The sequence below is a fragment of the Plectropomus leopardus genome, chromosome 14, assembly GCF_008729295.1.
Source record: "Plectropomus leopardus isolate mb chromosome 14, YSFRI_Pleo_2.0, whole genome shotgun sequence".
Lineage (NCBI taxonomy): Eukaryota > Metazoa > Chordata > Actinopteri > Perciformes > Serranidae > Plectropomus > Plectropomus leopardus.
The window spans coordinates 27,856,709-27,883,650 of record NC_056476.1 but is presented as its reverse complement, the minus strand read 5'-3'; the positions used below and the strand labels follow the sequence as shown (position 1 = coordinate 27,883,650).

The following is a 26,942-nucleotide window of genomic DNA, read 5'->3' as shown; positions in this document are numbered from 1 at the left end:
GAAAAGGGAAAAGAGAGGGAAGTATGTTTAAGTAGGGAAAATACAGAATAAATAATGATCAATTAAATGGAAAATTAAATGGGAAATCAAATAAATAATGTCATTATTGGCATTTTCATTTATTTATTGGCACATTTATTTATTGATTTTTGATTTTGTCAGTTTCAATCCTCTATAGTTTGAACCCAGTTTAGTTTGGTGCGCTTATGACCTTAGGCCACAAATCTTTGCACCGTAGTGGGTATGACTTTATGCAGTTGTTCAGTTGCCACAGTCAATAGTGCAAAGAACCAGGAAGCAGGAAGCAGCAAACTTCAGAAACAAGCTGCTTAGAGGACTGAACACTGTCTCACCCAGTTAGAGAATATTTCCTCTAGACAACGCCTTGTTTGTGAACGCTTACACACTTGGATAGTTTTTCATTGGAAACTTATGGGTGTGTTGACAAAGGGAACTGATTTTTAAACTTTAGAACTGAAACAGGGCTGATTGTGGATTGCGTGACTGTAGCACTTACCTGGGAGAGCGTGATCTCGTCCTCTCTGCAGGTTCAGTGAAGCCAGGTCCATGTGCTCTGTCACATTGAAGATGACCAGCCTCTCTGTTATCTCGTCTGTCAGCAGCCTGTCTGCGCTAACAGCTGCTGCTGCAGTTCCAAATGTACCTCTCAGGATTGGCTCAATCCCACCTACACACAAAACAATCCTTTTATTTTCATACTGTTTTTTTCTGTGGGATGCAGGAACACTCTGAGTTCACATAAGATTATAAATTCCACATTAACATGTTATTTGTCAATAATCTGGACTTTAAAACTAAGAGAATGGGTGGCCTGATGTCACAAAACTGTTTACAGCATGCTCATTTTTACCATTCAAGGCTGCCTGTATTCCCTGATCCCACAAATACAGCACAAAAGAACCTATGTGGTTGGTGAGTAATTTTTTTTCCAATGGTATGCTTTCTTTCTACTGTTCTGAAAACAGGTTTTTATATTACTCCTAAGCTTGATTTTTTCTGCCTTCCCTGAGCTCACTGGTGTCCAAACAATTTCATTTGAGTAAACAGGATGAAGTGACTGTTGGGAATGGATGCAGTGTTTATCATAACAACACATAGACTCATAAAAGAAATTGACTTGTGCTCAGTGGGAAGATTACTAAACACATCCCCTCTGACATGCATGGTAAAAACTTCAACCTCCGGAGAACAGCAAAAAAAAACAACTAAAAAACACGGCAGTAAACCAGGAAGTAAGTTTCTGTGTTTAGTTTGGGTCCAGATATAAAGGATTGAAGATTGTATGCAATTGACCTTAAATAGGTAGAATGAAAATCTGAATATAGTAAATGACAGTACGAAAATATACTGCAGAATGACAATTTGAATACATGGAATGACAGTCTGAACATATGGAATTGAACTTGAATACGTAGAATGAAGGAGTGAATATACAGAATGACAGTTATGTATAATGAATATATAGAACATTCAGAATATATACTGTTGAATGAAAGTTTGAATATATGGAAGACAAAAGTCTGAATATTTGGAATAGACCGGAGTGAAACTGAAATCCATACAATGAAAGTTTGAAAATAGGGAGTGGCAGTCTGGATATACAGAATTAAAGTTTTACTCTATGGGCTGATAGAATAAAAAGAGAAAGAGTTTGAATATTATGTAATGACAGTAAGAATATATAGAGTAGTAGCCTGAATGTATGGACTAGCAGTCTGGATATACAGAACGAAAGTCTGAATATTGAATACAGCTTAAATAGATGGAATGAATGTCTGAATATATGGAATGATGTTTAGGATATCTATACACAGTAAATGATTTGCTGCTATATTAATGCTCTGAACATCACAAACAGAAGCTTTACAGCAGATGAATTCTGCAAACAGCCATCTCGAGTCAAATTCTGCACATACAGTTAACACCCCAGTGAGACTAACTATAAGTAAAACATACGCTGGAGGAGGACTTTAAGTTGATTTGGGAAGCTTTCGGAGGTTTGCTTGCCACAATATACATAGGTTTGCTGGATCTCTACAGCAGAGAGCACAAGCGCAAAGTCAGCATGACCCCTGAACAGAATGGTCAAAATAATGAGAAATTAGGTTGAAAAATACCAGAATTTCCTTTTAATTCATTGGCAAAAAGTACATCTTTATCTGCATCTCCTGTATGTAGCAGATAAAGCACTATATTGTGCACAAGTATGTACTGACAAATGGATTATTGCAACTAACAACTAAGTACATAAACTAATTTCTCCAGGGACTAAGAGCAAGAACTGCAGTATTACTGCAGTCTATTCGGCGGTCTGTCCTATATGAGTTTTTGAATTGCATGCAAGTTATTATTACATAAAGAGAGACATTGGTGCTGAACAAAGTCGTGCTGAAGCTGACCTGAATACAGTACTGTTTAGTGTGCTTGCAGGATACATTATTAGTTCCAATAGGCAGCTTCATAAGAGTGTACTGACCTTCTTTGACTACTCTCCAAGGACTGAAGAAAGTGTTGAGCATTCTCAAGTGGGGGAAGTGCTCATGCTTCTGGAAGCTCTCGTTCAGTCTCCTGAGGACTGGGGAGATGGTGGCATGGCCGAACCTGAATGCAGCGGTGGCAAAGACGTTGGAGGCTGAGGGGTCTGTAGTTGGATCATATCCCTCATAGGGTCCGATGTAATAGTCAAAAGCCTCCTGGCCAATAATTTTTGGAACATAATCTCTCATGGTTATGATCTGGGAGTCAGAAAGCAGAGAAGGAGGATCACAAAGAAGCGAAAAGAATATCTTAGATAGTCACAAAAGAAAATCTGAAATCTCAGGATTATGTGCGTCAGAGACTGCATAAGAACGTAACTTAATATGTGTCACAAATTGAAAAAGAACATCATTTAACAAATTACCTAATATATGCTACTTTCTTGATAATTATGACTGATATCTTTAAAGTATGAAGGCATACAGCTAGAGGGATTCCCATGAGGATTCCCAGTGAGATGAGTATTTCTGTAATATCTAGAGCTTGGACGTATGATTGCACATTTGTTCCCTCACAGTTCACCACAGAGAATTCCATCTGTCCTCATCACTATTTATAAAGGCCTCACTTCACCACCTGAATCTTAACACATATCACACAAATGCGAACGCACGCATGCACTCACATAGATGCAAACACACACACACGCACACACATTTTGTGTCTTGTAGTTTTCAGTGAAGCATGAGAACCTGACACAAGGAACTTTTTTGATGATTTGATGATATTAATTATATGCCAATATTGTAAAGACAGGCTGTTTACTTTGTTTTAACTTTGAAGGCCAATATGGTGGAGAGGACTTCATTTCATTGGTTGAACTGGGTCACTGATACCCCTTTTCCACCAACATGAAACTGGTTCTGTTCTGGTTCCTGCGCCTAATTTATTTATCTATTTTTTAAACTTTTTATTTTCCATTTTCACAAAACGGAACATTCCCTGAGATGGGACTTTGTATGAAATGATAATAACAATAAAACAATGGATAATAATAATAAAATAAAATTATAATTTTAAAGAAACAAGGGGAAAAATAACAAAATATTAATGATATGACATAAGATAAAATAATAATAATAATAATAATAATAATAATAATAATAATAATAATAATAATAATAATAATATAATTACAAGAAGACAGACATTTTCTGCACCTAATTTAAAACATTTAGAGCATTTAAACCAAAAATAATTTGGTTCAGAAACCAAAAAGCTGTTTCTCAGGTGGATGTGTGATGCGAATTGTGACAAAAATCATTGGGCATCTGATATTCTACAGGCCGGAAAGTGACAATGGCGACGTCAAGTGAGAAATCGTCAGATAAAATGAAGATGAAGTGGTCTCAGTAATTGTTGGTTGATGCTTGTCTTTAGGATAAACAAATATCTGGCCGCAATTCAACATGCTGAATCTGCCAAAAAAAAAAAAAAAAAACTGACGAGGGTCGATGAGAGCAAAGGGTGTGGGACAAACAAACGCAGCAATGAGGGCCACAGGCGCGTACCATTGGTCCACCGTGAGCCAATGGCAGACTGTCGGCTCGGTGTGTCAGAGCCCTTAGAGCCTAGCAACTACCACAGTTTCCATAGTTACTTTGGTTGTTCCACTGTCCGCCATTTTTGCTACTAGAAACAGTAACTGCAAAGATCTTACATTTATAGTCTTTCCTATGTTGGAATATAGCAACCAATAGCTAAAACTAAAACGCTACCCTCTTTCTGCATTGTTTACGCGCTGGTTACTTCCTTTTTGCCATAAATCAAGCCTTCATCTTACTGGCAGATCAAACCTGGTGGCAGACAGAATTGCGTGAATGTGTGGCTTACAGGGAACCATTGAAAATGCTGATGGTATTCTTGTTATTCTATAGTTACAAAATTGTGCAATCAAAATTTACTCTATGATGATAAGTTGAAGCAAAAAAAAAGAAAATAAAAAATCACTTCAAACTGTTAAAGCTTTTAACAATATAGTCCTCCTTTTATGTCCTGACCACTTAGAAACTAAATAAAGCATTATGATATCATCTCCCCACACTGCATACTGGATAAGCAACAGCCTTAAATATTGTGCACTATGATCGAGATGCAAGTCAGAATAAAACCATATGCTGTTAGCCGATCATTTTTATTTCCTGTTCCCTGCAGATAATAGGTTTTCACTCTGCATTGAAATGGCTTCTGACCTTTCCATTTGTTTTCGGCAAGCCATGTAGTGCACCACAATCTCCTATTGTTTTCAAGTGGCTGCCTACAGACAGGTGCAAAGGAAGTGTGAATAGCTTTACCTGCTGGCCTCACTCTGCGACTGGGCTGGAGGATTAGGTCACTTTTTACCCATGGGAAATAGATAATGATTCAAATAATAACAGAAAGCCTCCTGCTGACACTGGAGTGTACCTACGATGCCATTCAGGTGGGAATTTATGCATGAGGTACAGAATAAGCATTATTGGACTAAAATGCTTCCTTGCAGTTACACATTTAAGTGTTGCCTCTATTAAACCTACAGTCTCTTTGTAATTCTGCCATATTTAATAAGAAAACAATTGTGCTAAAAGGTAGTTTAATAGATTCAATGTAAATGGTTTATATGCTATCTTATAAAAATGCACATTAAACGGTTCAGATGATATTTAATGACATAGTGCACCACCAATGTCATTGTCACAGTATGTCCTTAGGGTAAAGCTATGTAGTTAGAGTAAAGTTACATACTTTGGGTAAAGTTGCTTAGGTTAGGTTTAGGAATTTAAAGTTCCATTTGTTAGGTTTAGGAGAGTAAAGCTATGAAGGTTAGGTTTACGAAAAGAATCATGGTTGGGCGTTATTATGTTGCATATTTAGCTTAAAATTATGTGGGTTAGTTTTAGGAAAAAAAACATGGATGAGCATTATCACATTATGTACTAAACAAAAGTTAAAGTTAAAGTAAGTTAAAGTAAAGTTAAGTTGGTCAGGTTTTTGAAAAGAAACATGGTTGGGCAATATGTTGCATTCTAAATATTAAGTAACAATGGTCAGGTTTAGGTCCAGGAAAGTAATGTTCCACAGGTAAGGTTTAGGAAAAGAAACACGGTTGGGTGTCATCACATGACATATTTAACATAAAGTTACAAAGGTAAATTTTAGGAGACGAAATCTTTTGACATTATCACATTATGTACTAAACAGGAAGTTCATTAGATTTAAGGAAGGAAATTATGTAGGGTAGGTGTAGGAAAAGAAACATGGTTGGGCATTATCATGTGACAAATTTACATAGGATAGGTTTGGATAAATAATTTATTTTAATTTGGGTTAGGCACTGTTACGTTACAAACGAAACATAAAGTTACAAAAGTTAGGTTTAAGTTAATAAACATGGTTGGGCGTTATCACGCTACCTACTCAACCTATAGTTATTTACAACATAGTAATGATAATAATAATGACTTTATTATACCAAGAAAGTGGAAGAAGTTCATAGTGTATTATGTTACTAATGTGACCAAGTACCTTAAAATAACTTGATAGTCACTTGGCTTTACATGAGACACAAACACTGTTCTCCTACAGGAAAGTCCTGTGTTTGTTTGAACCATCCACTATTCCAGCTTGCTTCCTTAGATGGACTTTAGCTCTTTATAGTACTTCATCCTTTACATTGGCAAAGTGGTCACACAATTACGTGAGTTATACACTAATTACTGGCTCATGATAACGTGTGTTAAATGTTAATTCTGGTGCATTACTTTCTGTAGGCATATGTGAAACGGTGCATGAGAACAGCTTGATAAGTTGGTTTTTTTTTCCAATGTTAGTTGAATTTGTGACCATTCAACCAAGCAAAATAGTATCTGAAATTTATTGTACTATATAATGTGAGCAAATGAGATTAGATTTTAATCTTTTGCTTAAATGTGTCCTGCATTACAAGCAAGCAGAAGGGGAGTTTGACCAATATATTTTGGAAAAACAGTATTTTGCTGAATGACGTAGACATACAGTAAAAGGTTAAATTTGTCTCTGACATACACAGTAGCAAATTAGACAGGTAGTAAACCACTGGTGTGTGTGTGTGTGTGTGTGTGTGTGTGTGTGTGTGTGTGTGTTCGGGGAGGGTGGCATTACAGCCATAACACATACTTTAATGCATGCATGCATGCTTTTACAGTGATTTGTCAAGAATAATGCTGTAAAAAAGTAGCATCCTACATTACATTTGCCCTGTGTGAGCTTGTTTGCCAGGAACAGCTGCCTGAGGATTTAAAAAGGGAGGCTTGGTGAGAGCTGTTGGGATTCAACCATATGGACAGACAAACCACAACAATGAGCTGAAAGCTGCTGAGGGCTCTAAAGTGCTGCAGGGTTGGATTGGATTTTTTTTTTCAAAGTGAGATTGGATATCTAGCAAACTTTTCTCATGACAGGCAGAATTTTAATATTATCATTAGAATGTTATACAGGAACACAACCATGCTACATTGGGCATTCATTTAAGTCTTACTGATCTAATGTTTTGTTTGTCTATGAATAACAATAGTAGGATGTTTGTTATTGCTCTGCATAATATGAAATGGCTCCCTGATCAGTATTCACCACCATGAATAGTAGTTCGATTATACTTGTCAAGTTATCATAAATGGTTATTTAGCTAACTCCAACCAGAGCTGCAGATGTGATGCTGTTTAACATATTAGTGTAGTCACCTAGTTTAGAATGAAATTTTTAAATATTTTGACACTATATTTAGCACATGGTTGCATGTAAATACATAAAATTAAAAAATCTAATCGGATTTTGTGTCCTTCTTATCCTCTTTAACAGCATGCTCATATCCACAAAGACAGGTAAGGGCAATAAGTGCATTGGATGCACAGATAATGCCTGGTATATACAGTAGTTTAACCATAATATACTAGGTCATCACATTACAACAGTTTTGTGGTGAAAAAAAAAAACATAAATAAAATTAATAAAAAACACAACCCTGTCTCCTAGAAACGATGCCTGTATATTACTACGTTACATTCATAATTGTGTTGTGGTGACATGTAATCACTGCCTGAAACATGTTCAGGGCAAGGCAGTAATTATAATTTATTAGGGTGGGACACATCTCCCCCCAAATATTTAAATATGCTTAAAATAACATGCTAAAAGATAGTGCTTTTGGTTAAATATTAATTTAAAACTAATGGAACTAATGGAGTCTGAAGCTGTAAATCACAAATTAAGTCTATAGGCAAGGCTGTTTACTGTGATAGACTAATTTCACAACACCTTCTAATTCAAAGTGGTGACATATTACTGCTCTGTCAGTGGACTTCCTTGTCAGCATATGACACCCTGAGTGTCCTTCTGCATCTGCTGTTCATGTTTTGGAATGTAGCTACTGTGATGTCAACAAAAGTACATTACTCTAAAAAAAACATGTGCTGAGGCAACAAAAGCACATGGCAACCAATGCTGGGACATCAGCAAAAGCACATGGTGGGAAAAGCTGTGGGTGTTTAAGTTTACGCAAAAAAGGGCATGTGGTTAAGTGTAGAGAAAACCCCCTTATAATAATAGAAATTTGCACTCCTTATATGACGTCATTACCAGCAGCATTTCAGGCTGATAACAGCAGCGTATCATACAGATGGACAGGTTCCGTTCGGCCATGTTCTCAACTAACATTGACTGTCCATGTATCATCCTGCCATGCCAGGTGCCATCCAGCCAACGGTTGGCGTATGATAACTCAACAATGCCACTAAAGGTGTGGTTTAGTGTTGTGATCTCACACTAATATCACTACAAAGCAGCAGAATTTGACAACTTCAGACTGACAAAAAGCTGTCAAACTCATCCGAAGCTGTAAATCAAATACTAAGGCAAAAGGCAAGACCAATTACTGTGGTAAGCTCAACAGTCCATATCAAAATTTTCTTAATAAGATTATTCTTTTGTAATATAAACACATTTAATTCAACACAAAGCATATTATGTAGACATCTAAACGTACAATAGTAAAACTGCATGCCAAACCAATACAATTGCATTCATTCATTCATTCATTCGTCATCCCTGCCATTCATCAACTGCTCCGGTCCCCGCTTATCCCAGCTGTTATTTGGCGAGAGGCGGGGTACATCCTGGGCAGGTAACCAGACTACTCCACAGCTGATGCCTAGAGACAGATAACCATTCACACTCACATTCATAATTTAGTCATCAATTAACCTGACCTGCATGTCCAATGAAATCTGTACAACCATGAGGGACCTTGTTGTGTATCTGACCCTGACATTTAGCCAGTGAGTGGAGGGGGAAGACATAATAGTGAAGCCAAATGGAAGCTGTGATGACTTCACTGATGCTGTACTGTCAGTCTTTGCCAAGGATCTCTGACATATGAAATGATGGTTGAGGTTCAGTGAATCCACTGTGTACCTTCCCTCTTTGTTCAGCACTTAAGATTCTAGCTGCCAAAGCTTTTCTGTTTTTTGTCACAGGATTCCACATTGAGCATGAGCTGACATGTTTAACTAAGACATTGTGGCATGAGGAGTCTGTTATTGAAGTGCATTTGTTGACTACGTACTATTATATACTAAGCTTAAAGTAAAAACTTACAAACTTGCAACCTTGTTTGTACTAATCGTCAAGTACCAGTGCACCAAAATACTTTTTTGTTAAAATCTGCAGTATAGTCTACCATGAATTTATCTTTGAGAAACAAAAACACATGAGCTTAGTGCTTCTTTAATTCTCCATCTCAGCTTTGAGATGTTTTTTTCTATGAAAAAAATCGATAATGTTACAGTCTGCTAGTTCACAGCTGGTCAGACCAGATAGTGCCTCACATTTCACTACACTTCCAGTACAGGGATTTCTGAGTTGGTCACGGTCAGCGCTACAGTATGTAAATCCTCTACCTGCCTTTAATACTTTATCCTCAAACATTATTTAAAGAACCCATCCACCTTAGACCCCTCTCCTTTTAATACTGTAAATCTCTTTCCCTTTTTCTTTGTCCCTGAGTCACCTGAAAATAGCAGTTGTTAATCCACTGCTGTGGTCAAATGTCAGCTCCCAAAGTCTGACAGATTACAGACAGACAGATTTCCCTCTGCTCAGAAATGCTGCGGAAATTTGAACCCTTAGAACTCAGAAAAAAAGAAATGGTCCACCAATGCGTACATTGATGTTTTTGCTTTTTGTAATGTCATTTCTAGAACTATCTTCAAATGCACCATGTCCTTACAATCTGTACAACCTAAGTTTAAGGTTATGCAAGCCAAAAATGCACTAATAAGTAAGTATTGAAATTCTGTAATTAAAAACAATATTACAGAAATCTGACATTTTTTTCATCAGATTTGACAAAATTAAAAATAAAAAAAACACACAAATTGATCCAAAAGATTTTTAAATGTTGAAACTATGTTTCTTATTCTTTTTGAGCAGAATACAAAGGTGTGATGGATTCATTATTTGTTCCTCTGGCTCTACATCATGATTCTGGATCAAATGCAACGTAGCACAATAAAGTTACAAGCGCACTTTCTGCATAAAAAAGTTAATGTTAAAGTTATTATGGTTTTTAATTCTATCAATATACCCATCCACCACGCCACCCACCTGCTCTGTAGGTGCCCTTGCGCTGCTTATGTGTTAGGTTGTTTGCTGACAGCATACTGACCTGCCTGCACATGACAGGCTTCGTGCAGCCGGGTTTTTAGCTTATGATGCGGACGCAAAAGCTGGCAAAGCAATGATATCTAATGACTTCAGAATAAGAATGGGCAGGGTAAAGTAAAATGAGGTCATGACGCAGAAGAGCTTTCGCTTTCTGCTGCAAAAGGAATGAATGCTCTGGCTGTTATGGTTGTTATTTTAGATCTGTTTAAACAAAACCATGCAACCAATGACCCTCGTGGCTGTCCTTGGGAGGTCTGTTTATGAAGGGTTAAAGCCGAGCACCGAGATCTGCTTGTCCTCCTCACCAGAAGCAATGAATCATTTCCATAAAACAATTTTTTGTATCTATTATTCCTTTAGACTGTAAAGTATGTGCCCAACCTTTCCTTCACTTCTAATAATGCCCCAGCCTCCAGGTAATTGAAACAGCATCTGTCAACAGTCAGTCAATCAGTCATTCCTCACAACCTGCCTCCCTTGCATCTGTACTAAGAGTTTCACAATTACGACAAAGGTAACACAACCCCACTTCATACATTTCAAAATAAACACACAAAGACAACACCATGATGACTAAGAAATTCCTTGTGCTAACTGGCATGAAACCTGAGGGGTTTTTTTGCACGGCGAAGGTTTAGATAGCGAGGGATTATGACTTGTCAATCTTAAACATAGTTTTTCTGCTTGGTTCTGATGCCCCCCCTGCCATGAAAAACCTTGTATCATCCTGACAGTAAAGGGTCTGAGCTGAGCAAAGCAGAGCCACATCAGCTGCACTCTGGTTAAAATGGATATTAAAGTAACAAGAGGAGACTATTCAAAGACAAATTAGAATTCACTAAGCATGTTATTTCTGATTTTAAAAAGAAAGAAAAAACTGAAGAGAAATTGAAAGAGGGAGAAAGCCAAGGTTGAGAGCTAATATAATGTCCACACAGGAATCAAATCTTGCCCAGCACGTGGGAAGCAGTACGTAAGCATGGCAACACAGGATGTGCACAGGCACAATATTGAGCACAGGTCACAAGTGTGCTCAATACACTGCTGTGAACGCAACATTGACGTATTATCACCTTTTATGTTTATAGTACAAAGTTGTTGGTTTGTAGCTGTGTTTATTGTTAGGTCTCTACAAACTTTAGAGGAAAATAATCTGGCTTTTAAGGTGCTAAATGTACCACTTTGGTACAACTGTGTCTGTTGTTTGGTGCGGCACAGGTAACTTACAATGGGGTTTGGGGGGCTTTTATTCTGAAAACAGCTGCCTATTGAGGCCAAAAATGATGCTATGAGAATTAAGTTAAAGCGTAACTCCAGTATTTTTTTACTTATTTTCCTATTATGCCTAAGTGACCAATCAGCACAACAATAGTTAAAACTGATCCAGAGTTGAGCGAGACCACTGCAGCCAAAAGCAGTTAAACAGGCTGCAGTGTAACCACTGTAGGAAATTACTTGTGTAATACTGGATACTTATGAAATATAAAAATGCAACCACAGTTCACAGAAAAGTACAAAATTCTGCAGAAGATTAGCGACCACCCGCTGATATCTTCTCATGGTAACACTATTAGCTCTTTTCTGTTGCCACCGTTAGCACCATTAGCTGCTAGCCACAGGCTCAGCCAACTCCATGTGGATGTGCATATCAATGCTACCTAGAAATCATAAATCAGCTCTGAATATTGCTGACCCTATTCAAAACAAAGTGAATAGCCAGCTTTATGAATCCAAAACATGTCAGCACGTTTACGTAGAGCTTCACCGTTCTTCACTGACATGCGGTTTGTAATTTCAGCAATAAATGCAAGAATTCTTTCTGCCAAAGCTCCAGTCAAGGTTTATTTTTCTCTGCAATTTGAACACTTTAAATGCCAAACGACATTCCTCGCTGCATCTTTCATACTGGTTTGCCCTTCTTTAATAACACGTAATTGCAACATGTTTGCAGACTGTAGGATACAACAAGTCCATAATCTTCATTACAGACATCTCTTTGAATCTCTCAGAGGTCTGCTGTTTTTGCCCTTAAAGGATCTCATTTCAACCATAGAAAAAGTTCCATATAAAATCTCCTTGTTTTATTACCCACACTGAATATCAAGCATTCACACTGCAAATTTGATCTTCCTTCCGCAAAAATAAATTTCTCATGGTGTATAATTTGCATTTGGAGTTACTCTGAATTGCAGAAAGGGGGTTGGGCATAGGGAGCAGATTTTTATCTATGCTGACCTCTTAGCAAAGCCATAGGCACTGGCACGCAGCCTTTTTATTGTTTAAACCCTTTTCCTCCCATTACACTATATATCAGTGTATGTTTGTAGACTGGACCTTGACTACCTAGCCATCCTCAACTTTCAGGTCTCTGGGATACAGTCCTTCAGCACAGAGTAAGCAGCTATAATACTTTTGGGATTGGTTTGGCACCCAACAAGTCAAAGTCCATGAAGTACCACAAAACAAGTACTGCAAACCAAACAAAGCCCCATTCAACACACCTATAATCAAACAAAAAAAAGTCAGTGTATATTAACCACTCCAAAACAATTTTATCTCCCAAGATCTGTTTTTTTATGGTTTGAACTGTTTATCACCAGTGCTTGATGTCTGCGGAATGAGTACAGGTTGGTTTTAGTGCATTGTTTAACTGTAATACAAGATTGTTTCTTGACAGCGGGCTGCCTTAGTGTCAAATGGACGAGTCTGCGTTGTGTCTGAGCATTAAATGGTCTGGTATGATGCAGTGCATTCTGGTAGTTGTAGGTTTTGGACCTCTTGAGGAAATGCCATAGTCTTTTTTCCTCTTTTGTCTCGGGTCATGTAGTACCAATTTTCAGTATTTGTGACTTACATAGACAGTTTAAGTGAAGACCCTTTTAATAAAAAAAATATTTGTTTTTTTAAAAAAATCCTGAAATGTCTATTTTTCATATTTTTAAACTTCAAACTTTTGTCAGCTTTTTCCAAAGTTTCATCAACAAAAATCTAGAAAATACTCAGAACTCGTATTGATACTGAAAATGTATAGCGGCCCTTTTTTTATATCAGCATGTCAGAATGGTGCAGTTTCAGTTTTATCAGCTTTAAGCAGTTTATATATTGCCACACATGAACTACTAGTTACTGGTCTCATACCTGATGCAGAGCTCCGATAATCTTGCGAGTTTCTTGGTAAACAGTCTCTGGGCTCCAGTGACTATTTATGTGTTTCAGCGCCTCCGCAATGCGATTGTGTTCCCTCAGCCACAGTGTATGCAAACTGACCAGGGGCAGACCCTCATTAACCCGAGTGTCCCCGGCACTGAAACACTCCACTCTTTCCCCTTGCGGACCTTGTTGGCAGGCTGAAGGCAGAGTGGCTATGAATGGAAGGTACGGCCTTCCTTTGGGATCACTGAACTGGTTGTTGACAGCGAGTTTCCCATTGAGGCCAGAGAGGTCGCGCAGGAAGCTCTGCATCTTTGGAGTGTGGCCATACACAACTGAAGCATCCATGAACGATGTGATGGCATTCATCTGCTGTCGCTGCAGAGCTTGTTGCATATCAGACCTGAAACTGATAAAGCAGGCTGGACTGGAGCGATGAAAAGGCATGCAGCCTTGTGCACCAGTGAGAGGGTCACCTGTCTATGGAGAACACAAAATAATTTTTTTTAAAGCTGAGTCAGTAGCAACTTTAATTACTTTTGCTCTATCTATCATGTATTGGTTTTAGAAATAAATTTAAAAAAAAATAGTTTCGGGGAATACACTTACTGGCATTCTTGCATAGTTAGATAAGAAGATTGTCTCCATTTTTTTTCTTTCCCTGAAATCAGCCCGTTCTCACTCAGAACTCATCAAATGGCCTCGCTCTGTCAGTGCTTGTGGCTTACGAGCATGACACCAAAAGCTACCTTCTGCATCCAGAATGCGCTTGGACAGAACCAGTAGCATTGTTATTATACGCTGGCGGCTGGCCGGATGGCACCAGAAGTGTCCACATGCAACATGCTCGGGTGGCGTTACTTTAAAATGTGGCCGGACGGAACTGCTCATGTGCGCATGACATGCTGAAGGACAGGTAAGGACAGCTGAAGGCTGCCGGTAACCACGTAATGTAAGGAGCACAAGTGTGCGTATTGGGCATGTGGGTAGGGAAGTGGATGGGTCCCACAAAGAACTGACTTTCTAATGGGAGTCTGAAGTTTGCTACATGTTGATGTATGTGTTGTTTTGTTTTATTACTTAAACCTTACCATGTGACTCTTTTGCCTAAACCTAACCATCTGTGACTTTGTTGCCAATTTCCAAACATTGTGACAGTCCACACCGTTGAGTTAACATAAGGATCACGCTGCTTCATCACACCATGTGCATTTGTTTACATCACAGTAACGACATCCTGGAGTGTAAACAGCAGACGCGGAAAGACACCTAAAACATCATGAGCAGACGCAGAAGGTCACTGACAGAGCGGCACCATGTGATGAGTTGGAATGAGAAATCCGGGAGTCTCAGCTGGTTGTGTGGAAAGTGAGGGAGTCAGCCTTTATGCCAACCTAAGCTAACTAGCCACCGACACATGTTTCATATTGAATGAAAAAATACGAGAGTGGCATCAGTCTTCTCATCCACTGTAAGCCTCAACAAGAAAGCCAATAAGCCAACTTCCCAAAATGTGAAACTATCGCTTTAAAATACAGGATTGTAACAAGAGAGCAAGCAGGATACAGTACAGGTTAGCAAAATGTCCAAAGAGTGCTGTGTTTTGAGTTTACCTCAATGGGAAAGCATGGATGCACATTTTGACACGTGCTCCAACAGTCCACGCCACCCCAAAACACAGCGCTGCTTTTGCTTTGAGGAGTAGAGGTGATGTCGTGGTCGATGTACTGGCCCCACTCCACCAGCAGACCAGAATAGACATCATCCCTCTGTTTGGAAGAGCTCCTCATTATTTTCTTGCTGACTTCCCATGGCTGTAAACACAGTAGGATTTGTTATTTTAGAAACAGTGAGTAATACTTTTTACAGTGTGGAATGCATTTTTTCCCCCAGCCATCTCTACAGCGTCTTGACATTTATCAGTCAAGTGTTTTTATTATCTCATCATCAACGGAAATGAATATATTTTCCGGGGAGGGCCTATCGTGTCCCAGTCCGGGGTTATGATGGATAATAGCTTTCTTGTTTGTGTGAACTAGTTCATTCTTTAATTTGCTAAGTTACGTTATAAATAGACTTTTTTTTTAAAAAAAAAAAAGGGAGGGTGATATGTTCTGGCAAGCCTCTTTTCTTACATATCCTAATTTCTCCAACAAGAGGGACTTTGGCAGCTGATTGAAAATGAGTCATGCAATACATCAATAGGCTGCTCACTGGTTTTAACAGATGACATCACAGCCCAATCCTGGCTTCCCTCTATTGGCTCCCTGTTTGTTATAAAATTGATTTTAAGATTTTCACTTTTAAAGCTCATTTGGGTCTGGCCCAAACAGAAATGTTGGCCCCTTTTGAGCCAGTTCACAGCCTTAGATCCTCAGGTGTGGCCCTTCTGGCCGTTCCAAAGTCAAAGCTTAAATCTAAAGGTGACATCAGGGCCCTTCAGCTTTGGAATGACCTGCCTGAGGAGATAACACTCACAGAATCAGCGACTTCTTTTTTTTTCTCCTTTTTATAAAATTGCTGAAAACACAAACATTTTATTTTATTTTATCTTAATTTATTCTATATTTTATATCTCTTTTTTTAATGCAAGACAAAAGACAGAACACTGACAAAACTAATAAACACTGACATGTCAAGAACAACATGAAATGACAATAAAAACAGGTTGGTTCACAAAATGACCACAAGGGTCAAAGATGTTGATTTGATGTCAACACATACTTTTAAAATCAATTTTTATAGACTTGGTGTTATGTGATATTGTACTGTATATGTTAATTCATCTATTGTAGCTTGTATTTTTCATTTATCGTTTAATTTATTCTTTCATTCTGTTTGTTCTGTTTACTCTTAAAGTATGGGTTATTGTCATCATTTTTGTTTATTATTATTATTATTATTATTATTATTATTATATCATCATCATTATTATTATTATTGTTATCATCATCATCATCATCATCATCATCATCATCATCATCAAGTATCCAAGACACTGTTTAGTTAAATGTTGTTGTTTTTTGTATAAGAAATGGAATATTTGGGATTAAAGATTATTAATTATCTCAAAAGACTTATTAAGTAAATTATAGGTCTTTTATATGAGGGTACACTGTATGCTGGATAAATATTATGCATATTTGATGAGTTCTCCTTCCACTAAAGGACTCACTCCGTTAATGAGTGCATAAATTAAACCCAGAAATCAAATGCAAATATGAGCATAACAGTTTCATCTGCTATTTAAAGAAATAATGTTTATCCACACGATGACTGGACACCTTTCAAGCTTTGGAAATAGTGTCCTTTTAAAGCACAGGGCAAAATATTCACATGCAGCTGTAATCTGTGTCATCTCACATTTCTGCTGTTCCTAAATTGCTGTGGACTTTATCTGCTGTAAAAACAGGTTAGAAAAATAAATGGGAAGTTACATTAACTTGGATTTGTGGGGTGAGCTCACTTCATTTCTAATTTCGCCACCAAGACTTTTGTGTCCATCAGACCAGTATTTTGTAGATTACCGGGGGAAGCTGGAATCCATTATAGAGCCGTCCCCGGTTCCAGCCCTTGGGTTCTTTCCCTCCGTCTTCATATTCAGCAGGAAGCCACCTGACCAAGGGGATGTTGGCTGCTCCCCAAAGAGGATTTTGCCTGACAAAAACAAGAATCATGAGGCGTGTCCACAAATACTGCAATACAAAACAATATATGAATTGTTTTCCTCCATAAGGTCATCCAGAACACTACGACAACGATCTTTCCCTGACCTGTGGTTCCTAAGAGAGGGTATAATAGAAAAACATACATTAACATACATTGTCAGTGACCATTTTCTTAAGTTCAATATACACCTTTTAAAACTTGCCAAATACATTAATCAGTATTTCCTCATTGTGTGATTAAGAGCATAATCGAGAGAGCATAGTGTTTCCACTAAAACATATTCACATATGCATATCAGTAGTATATATACAGTACATACTTTCCAGCAGACAGGGTAATGTAAAAGCAGAGTACACAGTAGAGAACCTACGGTAGCCAATGACAGCCACTTTTAGTCATTAACTCTTTGAAACCTGAGGACATTGGTTTGATTTTATTTTCTACCTAACAAGATGTGGCCCAATAATTAGCAAAAAAAGTTGAAAAATAAAATATATATATGAGAATAAGCAAAAGTGTAAAAAAACCAAAAAAGAAATATACATCTATGTATTATTTTCTATATTTATCATATTTTTATGTAACATTAAATATAAAATTATTATATTTATAAATATAGTTTATAGTTATAGTTTTACATTTTTTGTTAATTTTCATATAACTTTAACTCTTTTAAACTAATTTTTAAGGCAATTTTCTTGTCACCTTTTACTTACTTGCAATTTTACAGACATTTTGTTGGTCACTGCCTTTTTTCTTGTAGCACTTTGAGATTTGTTTTAAATGTAAACTGCATTAGAAATAAAATATTATATTATTATTAAGAATGTATGCATCTAACTGTGGTGTAACTGAGTTACTTGGAAAAGAACTACAAAGTCGCACAGTGATGACGTCAGCGGGAGGTGACTGGCGGGAGCAGACAGACTAGGGTGAGGTGTACACAGTTCAATAAAAGAGTTTTACGCTAAAAGCTACAGTGGACTCACGCAGTGTTTTTAATAACACGACATGGTGTCAGAAGTCCTGTGGTTAGCGTAGAGAGCTAAGCCCGACAATACAAAAGGATCGTTTGCACACGCGGAAGAAGAGAGGGGAGTCTACGGACGGGATGAGTGAAGACGGAGACGCTAACAGAGGGATAGCAGCCGCTCCGGGTGCCGCTGTGGCAGCGGGTCCGTGCGCTACGTTTAACATCCAACCACCTGAGCCCTTCGATTTTTCTAAGCCGCAGGAGTGGGCCAAATGGATCCGGAGATTCGACAGATTTCGCCTGGCAAGTAATCTAAATGCAAGCTCTGAAGAGAATCAAGTTAATACTTTGATATACTGCATGGGGGACGAGGCGGATGATGTTTTACGTGGGCTGGCTCTGACAAACGCTCAACGCAGCTCATATACAGCGGTGCGTGACGGCTTTCAAGACTTCTTTGTGGTTAAAAAGAATGTAATTTACGAGCGTGCCAAATTCAACCTGCGAAAACAGCAAGAAAGTGAGACTGTAGATTCCTTTGTCACTGCACTATATGCGCTGGCTGAACATTGCAATTATGGTGTGCTACATGATGAGCTACTTCGAGACAGACTCGTCGTCGGTCTGTTAGACAAGAGGCTGTCCGAACGCATGCAGCTAGACGCAGATCTGACTTTGGAGAAAGCAGTCAGGATGGCACGGCAGAGTGAGGAGGTGAAAAAGCAGCAAGCTTCTCTGAGAGGGGACACCAGAACTCAGGCAAGTGAGGCAATGTCTGTTGATAGAGTGTTTAAGGGAAGTAGCAAGCCTGCTAAAAACAAACACCAACGTGCTTTCAAACCACACAGTACTCAAAATAGCAAGGAAAAGTGGACACAGTCAAAATGCCATAAATGTGGCAGCTCTCCATCACATTCGAAACGTGAGTGTCCTGCAAATGAAGTGAACTGTCATGCTTGTGGGAGAAAGGGTCATTATAAACGTGTGTGCAAGGCCTCAAAATCTGTACATGAGGTGGAAGAGGATGAGGATGCCATCTTCCTCGGCAGTGTTACAACAAACGGTGATCCTTGGATGGTCAACATAGACATTCATGACAGCAGCGTGACGTTCAAAATCGACACAGGTGCTGATGTCACAGTTTTGCCACGTGCCGTGTTCCACAAAATACACAGAGAAAACCCACCTGTGCTCCACAAAGCACCTAAGCCACTCCTTGGACCGGGGAGGAGGCCACTTGATGTTGTAGGCGTTGCCAAGCTGTTGCTGAGGATCGGCGAGAAAGAAGAGATGGAAGAGGTGTACGTTGTTGTTATGTACACACTGCCTTGCTAGGGAGGTCTGTGAGCTGCAGACTAGGGCTTGTCGCACGCCTTGACAGTGTCACTATAGAGACAATACAGGAGAACTATCCAAAATTATTCAGCGGACTAGGGGAGGTGCGCCAGGCATATGCCATCAAGCTCAAACCAGGTGCCACACCATTTTCCCTCAAGACACCAAGGAGGATCCCATTGCCACTGATGGACAAGGTCAAGCAAGAACTGTCCCGCATGGAAAGCCTTGGGGTGATATGCAGAATTGAGGAGCCTACTGACTGGTGTGCCGGCATCGTGGTGGTTCCCAGAAAGAACAAGATGGATCCTGTGCGGATATGTGTCGACCTCACTAACCTCAATGAGTCCGTGTGTAGAGAAAAAGTTCATTCTACCGTCCGTAGAGGAAACACTTGGGAGGCTGGCTGGAGCCAAAATATTTAGTAAGCTGGATGCAAATATGGGGTTTTGGCAAATCCCACTGACAGAAGATTCAGCGAAATTGACAACATTCATCACGCCCTTTGGACGCTATTATTTCAAACGGCTACTGTTTGGCATTGCATCTGCCCCTGAACACTTTCAGAACAGAATGGTGACGGAGGTCACAGAAGGGATTAAAGGTGTGGTTTGCCACATCGACGACGTGCTGGTGTGGGGTCGTACGCAAGAGGAGCATGATGCTCGCCTGCATACCGTGCTAAGTAAGATACAGAAGGCAGGCATCACACTTAACATTGGCAAGTGTGACCTGTCAAAGTCAAAGGTGACTTTCTTAGGCCACGTGATCTCCGCCAGTGGCATCAGTCCAGACCCAAGCAAGACGGAGGCTGTGAGGGAAATGCCTGAGCCAAAAACAGTGAGTGAACTGAGGTCTTTCCTAGGAATGGTGAACCAGCTAGGCAAGTTTATCCCACAGCTAGCCGAGAGGGACAAAGCCCTCAGAGATCTCCTATCGAAGAAGAACTGCTGGGTTTGGGGAGCAGAGCAGGCTAAATCCTTCCAAGACTTAAAGGATGCCCTGACGTCACCGCCGGTGCTAGCCGTATATGATCCTAACAGAGACTGCAAAGTCATGGCAGACGCGTCATCTTATGGACTTGGAGGAGTCCTGCTACAAAACTGGGGTGAGGAGTGGAGACCAGTAGCCTTCATGTCGAGGTCTCTCACACCCACCGAGCAGAGATACGCGCAAGTGGAAAAGGAGGCTTTGGGCCTGACCTGGGCTTGCGAGAGGCTCAGCAACTTCCTCATTGGAAAACATTTCCAGTTGGAGACGGATCACAAGCCTCTCCTGAGTCTCCTGGGGTCTCAAGCACTGGATGTCCTACCCCCTCGGATCCAACGCTTTCGAATGCGTCTTATGCGCTATTCCTACTCCATGTCTCATGTGCCAGGGAAGTGCCTATGGACAGCGGATACATTGTCACGAGCGCCTGTCATGAGAAAAGAGACACCAGCTGACAAAGAGCTGTTCGAGGACACAAATATCTACGTGGATATGGTGATGGAGAACATACCTGCAAGCGCTGCCTATCTGGAGGAGCTGAGGGAGCAGCTGCAGAGGGACAGTGTGTGTGCTCGAGTGATACAGCTGTGTGCAGAAGGCTGGCCAGCTCACGGCACGAATGAACCTACACTCAAGCTATACTGGCCCGACAGGGCGTTCCTTACTGTCCAGGATGGTCTATTGCTAAAAGGAGATAGACTTGTCATACCCTCAACCATGAGAAATGAGGTTCTCACTAAGCTGCATGAAGGACACCAGGGGGTGGTTAAGTGTAGGGAGCGGGCACGACAGTCAGTATGGTGGCCGGGACTGAGTCAGCAGTTAAATGAGTTGGTTCTCAGCTGCAGAGCATGCTGCCAGAAGAGACAGAACCACAGGGAGCCACTAATGCCAACACCGTACCCTGGCCGGCCATGGCAGAAGTTGGGAGCAGATTTGTTCATGTTAGGGAGCAAGACCTACCTGCTAGTAGTGGACTACATGTCAAGATATGTGGAGATTGCCCTGCTAACTCCCACAAGATCTAATGATGTGATCCACCACCTTAAATCAATCTTTGCACGTCATGGGATCTGCGAGACCCTGGTAACAGATAATGGGCCACAGTTCTCTGGAGCAGCCTTTGCAGCATTTGCAAAGTCGTATGGGTTCCAGCATGTAACCAGTAGCCCAAAATATCCCTAGGGCAATGCTGAAGCTGAACGTGCAGTGCAGACAGTGAAGGGGCTTTTGAAGAAGTCAGATGACCCCTACCTTGCTTTACTGGCTTACAGGGCTACCCCTCTCCAAAACGGGTATAGCCCAGCTCAACTGCTAATGGGGAGGAGGCTTCGCACAACTGTGCCTATTCTCCCTGCTTTGTTAAGTCCCGCTCTCCCTGATGGAGATGCTGTTAGGCTGAAGGAAGGGATGAGGAAAACGAAAGATGCACAACGCTACAACCTGAGTCACCGTGCAAAGCATCTCAATAGACTCACTCCAGGACAGGACGTGTGGGTCACAGATCAAGGAGCAGCAGGAGCTGTCATCGGAAAACACACAACACCGCGCTCCTATTTGGTGGAGGGACCCCACGGGACCATTAGGCGAAATCGCCGTCATCTCATCCCCTGGAATTCCTCATCGGAGCCGAACAACTGTGTTGCAGCTGAGCAGTTCCCGGAAGGTGTTCCAGAACAACCTTCAGTAGAACAACCTGCAGCAACATCATTACAGCAGAGTGTTCCTGAACCACCATCTACGCCTACTCCTAGAACGAGGTCTGGGAGAGCTGTTGTGAAACCAATCCGGTTGAACTTATAAACTATCTAGAATATTGAAAGTTTAAAAATACTAGTTAAAGGAAAAATGGTTGTAAGTGTGATTGCTAATTTTTCTGATTTTGTACTTTTTTGTTTTTTGTAAATGTTCAAGTTCAGAGTTTAGAGTGTGGACAGAACAGTACAGGGTTAGGATGGAAGTATTGTATTTGATTTTGCACAAATTGCTCAGTGCTGAGAGAAAACCTGCAGTGTGTCTGTTGTGTGTGTGACTGGCATTAGCTAGGACCAGACCTTTCAGCCACAGAGGCAGAATAATCCTCTAAGGTCTGTTGAATCATTGGCAGTCTACCCATTGATTCTAGAAAGGAGAGATGTGGTGTAACTGAGTTACTTGGAAAAGAACTACAAAGTCGCACAGTGATGACGTCAGCGGGAGGTGACTGGCGGGAAGCAGACAGACTAGGGTGAGGTGTACACAGTTCAATAAAAGAGTTTTACGCTAAAAGCTACAGTGGACTCACGCAGTGTTTTTAATAACACGACACTAACCAGCAGAATCTGTACATTTCCTGTCAAAACAAAAGTGCAAAAACACTAAATTTAATAGGCGTTAACTGACACACCGTACCAGAACGTCGACAACAGACGCAGGAGGATACCCAGCACGTAATCTGTAGACGTCTGTAGGTTTTCCCCCATCAGCTTCCCTCATCAATGGATGCTCATTTATATGTTTTTTTTTCTTTTTCAACAAAGAATCTGCTTGCATTATTAGTTTTTACACACAATATATTTGTCCTTATTTAATAATATAGTCCTCGCTCTTTGCCAAATCAACAAGGTAAGAAGTCCGTTTTTACCTGTTATTGCAGAGGCCAGATATGGAGCGGTACTGGTTGAGATGACTTTGCAGACAGATGGCTGGATGCGTTACCGGCGGACACCGAGACAGCTCTGCGATCAGCTCCACGTCCTCCCAGGAAAGCAACTCTGGCATTAAGGACATGATAAAGTTAGCAAGAGAAAAATGTAGTGCAATTTAATATTACCAGCCTTTAACCCTTTAAAATCTGGATAGACATCAGTTTTCTCCTGCTGCATGCTGTGTTCAAACACTTTTCACAAGCATTACAATCTTTTAAACCTGAATAAATTGGTTCTTTCAAAAATACGAAAAAGGGGCAAGATAACTGGGTAGGAATTCCCTGCAAATTGCAAAGAATTAACAAAGGGTGACAAGAAAATGACCTGAAACTTTCTTAAGACAGAGAGAGAGAGAGAGGGAGAGAGAGAATATCAATAAAGGGGAAAATGCCCAGAAAACTATAATTATAACTAATTATAACTATTATAACTTTATATATAAAATTGTTACCTTTTTCTTCTTTTTTATTTTTTTTTCATTTTTTTCCATGTCATTATACCTTTTTTGCCCATTTCTTTGCCAATTTTTGGGTCCTTTTTTTGTTAAGTTTCTCTTCACCTTCTTTCCATCTTTTGAAAGAAATCTGGCCAATTTGTTCGGGTTTCAAAAGGTTTAGGGGGTTGAAAATGCTCCTCTTTTCCTTTTCACTACTTTATGAGGACTTTGACCATCTTTTGTTGTAATATTGTGAATATTAAAATGGTAAGAATAGTGGCAGTGGCCTAACTGTTTGGATGTGTTTAAGTTGTTTTGATTCTATGGTGTCAAACTTCTCTAAAGTTTTCTTTCAAGGTGAGTTCTTTTGGATTGAATGAAATAAAGCAGTTCTACCCAGTGCTGTGACATCCCTTTTATATCTCTGTCTCGCTCTGTTCTTTAGGACTTGCAGAGTTGTTTGAAAAACCTCCGCAGCTTGAGAAATCTCCAGGGTCTCAGGCTCAGCTTGCCGAGAGAATGTAAACACAAGCGTGGAGGATGAGGGTGAGCTTCGTCTGGGCAGAGAAATCGACAGACAAAATGAAAGCTTTGGTTTGTCCCTCCTTGGACACGTGTTGTGTTAGTTCAAACAATTTGACAACTCATTTGATGGCTTATTACCGTTGTCTAGAGTGGACTGAGGCACCGTGTATGATTTGAAGACTTTCTTGATATGCAGAGATAAGCAGTTCTCTGACTGATGTGGCTGAAAGATATACAGAATCAAAACAGAACAGCGTGAAAATCTGAGACGCGGCACAAATTGGTGGAAAGTAAATACAATTTCACAAGTACAGTACTTAAAATACAATCTTTTTGGTACCTGCACTTTGAGAATTTGATATATTTGATGCCACTGTCTGCCTCTACTCTACATTTTAGAGATATATTGGGCTTTTTTTTCAGATCATGAGTTTATAAAGTTTATAAAGTTTAAAACACAATAAATGGCTATATATTAAACCTTTTGGCTTGAGATCCCAATCTTATTTCCCGTAAGTCTGTCTCCCCATCTGTTCCTGAGTTATGACATTGATCAATGGCCAGAAAAGTATTTTTGCAGACCATTAAAATGTCACAGTGAAACTGACCATTGACTTTTTGGATATTAAATGTAATCAACTCATAATTGTAACCTGTAAAATGTTGTCACAATTAGTGTATGAGTTCTTCAGTTATTGCCAAGTGTTTGTAAGGCCACGGTGACCTTGACCTTTGACTTTCTTACCACCAAATTCTAATCAGTTCATTGTTGAGTCCAAGGGGATGTTTCTGTCAAATGTAAATCATTCGCTAGAAGTGTTCTTGAAATATCACACTCAAGGGAATGAGACTGACACAAGGTCACAGTGACCTTGGCCTTTGACCACCAAATTCTAATCATTTCATTGTTGAGTCCAAGTGGACATTTGTGCCAAATTTGTAGAAGCATCCTCATGCTCTTCTTGAGATATTGCATTTACAATAGGGCAGAAACAAGGTCGAAGTGACCTTGACCTTTTGACCACCAAGTTCTAATCAGCTCATTGAGTCCAAGTGGATGTTTTTGTCAAATGTGAAAATACACCCCCAAAGTGTTCTTGAGAGATTGCATTCAAAAGAATGAGACTGACAAGGTCACAGTGACCTTGACCTTTGACAACCAAATTCTAACCAGTTCATTCTTGAGTCCATGTGGTCATTTGTGCTACATTTGAAGATTCTCCAAAGGTGTTCTTGAGATATTAGATTCACAAGAATGGGATGGAAGGACGGACAGACAACCCAAAAACATAATTTCTCCAGACATGGCTACTGCCGGCGTGGAGGCATATAAATCAGTTTGTGGTTCAAATAAGTAAAAGAAATATGAAATTTGTGTATCAGAACTCTATCATGACCCCTTCAATTCATTGTGAGGGCTGCCGTGTTGTATACAAAGCTGTTAAAATTAGCACCACATCAACAACGGTACAGTAAAATGCTACTTATGTATGAATTCTCCCAGTAATAATGATCCTATCAAGCCATTTTTGTTGTGAGTATTTTGTAGGACATTTTGCTGAAAATATTTGTGTATATTATGGTTATAAATGAGGAACTCTTATGTTGTTGTAGCATTTTAAAAGTCAGAAGATAATTATTATTTTCATGTATTTGAGGTAAAATCGCCATCAATATGCAAACCCAGATTTGGTTGTAAATCTACTGACTTGTTTTTAATGCAAAACAGAGATCAGAATATAAACATGGAAAACAAGGAGAACATCCTGTCCCTGTCTTTACAGATAATGCTGTTTTTCTTGTGTTAAAAAAAGAAAGAAAAAGCTTTATGACTGACATTTCCATCTCCTTTCTGAAGAGAAGCAGGGTGAGTAAAAAACAAATATGATTTAAAATAAGTTCTAAACCATATTTCCTACCATCATTTTTATTACAATCCTTATATTTCTACTATTTTCATAGATGATCAAACATTTTCGATGAAAATTGATTTCAGCAAAAGCATTCATTTAATAAGAAAAAACTACTTACAGTTGAAACGTTTGGCTTCATCAGTTGAAAACATTGGAAGAATAATGCAGAGCAACATGAAAAGGAAATATAAATTGAAATAATAAGTCATTTTTATGAGCAGTTAACAATAGAACAGCCAAAGATTTCCACAGTGACTATGAAGACTTATCTCAGTGCTGTGTGCGCTGCCAAACCTGTCTTTATACATTCAGATAAAGCAGGGAGCCAATTGTGAAGGTTAAGCAAACTTGCTCACACTAGAGTAACTCAGAGAATCAGTGTTTCTCTTGTCCTTGGTTGACTGGCTTGAAAAAAGAACATTTTTTTCTGTTCATTATCTCAGCCATTTTTGACACTTGGAGCTCTGTGTAACAATCCCAGATACAATACAAACACAGTGTGATCTTTCTCTTACATTTTGTGACTGATAAAGACACTTTTTATAAGCAGCGGTCTTATGCTATGTAAGAAATTACAGTCTAATGGGGGAAGAGATTTCCAGCTAAAATTTTATTTTGGGTGTGCTGACAATGGTGGCCCAGATCTACTGACAAAAAATGCAATAACAGAATAAAATCAGTGTGACTGAATCATCCAGAGACTAATCAGATGATAATAAGGAGTCACTGTGACAGGGGAATTGTCATGAGATAACATGTCAAAGAACTTTGTTAGACAAAACAGAGAGGGAATGAAATCACTTTCTGACAAATAAAATAAGCTGGCGATGATGGATGATGGGATATACCTGACAAACTGGACATACCGTTTGTCCCTTGGCACCCTTTCACACCATCATTATAGTTTGGGTTTAAGGTATTCTATGCAAAATTTTCTTAGAAAACAATATATAGACTCATGCAAAAGTAATGCCTCTATAATCATTTATGACATGCTAGGTGTGTGTGGCAGTGTATTTACCTGTTAA

The 26,942-nt window shown here is 39.5% G+C and overlaps 1 protein-coding gene across 1 annotated transcript in view; it reads right to left on the bottom strand.

Moving 5' to 3' along the window:
* Positions 1 to 26,942, bottom strand: part of tpo (thyroid peroxidase) — a 34,004-nt gene that overhangs the window by 1,742 nt on the left and 5,320 nt on the right. The window contains exons 3-9 of the mRNA XM_042500824.1: positions 24,140 to 24,224; positions 23,873 to 24,033; positions 22,977 to 23,106; positions 16,914 to 17,043; positions 13,375 to 13,866; positions 2,498 to 2,756; positions 518 to 688 (exon numbers count right to left, since the gene is read on the bottom strand). Coding sequence (XP_042356758.1) covers positions 518 to 688; positions 2,498 to 2,756; positions 13,375 to 13,866; positions 16,914 to 17,043; positions 22,977 to 23,106; positions 23,873 to 24,033; positions 24,140 to 24,224 — 1,428 coding nt within the window. The remainder of the gene's footprint in view (positions 1 to 517; positions 689 to 2,497; positions 2,757 to 13,374; positions 13,867 to 16,913; positions 17,044 to 22,976; positions 23,107 to 23,872; positions 24,034 to 24,139; positions 24,225 to 26,942) is intronic.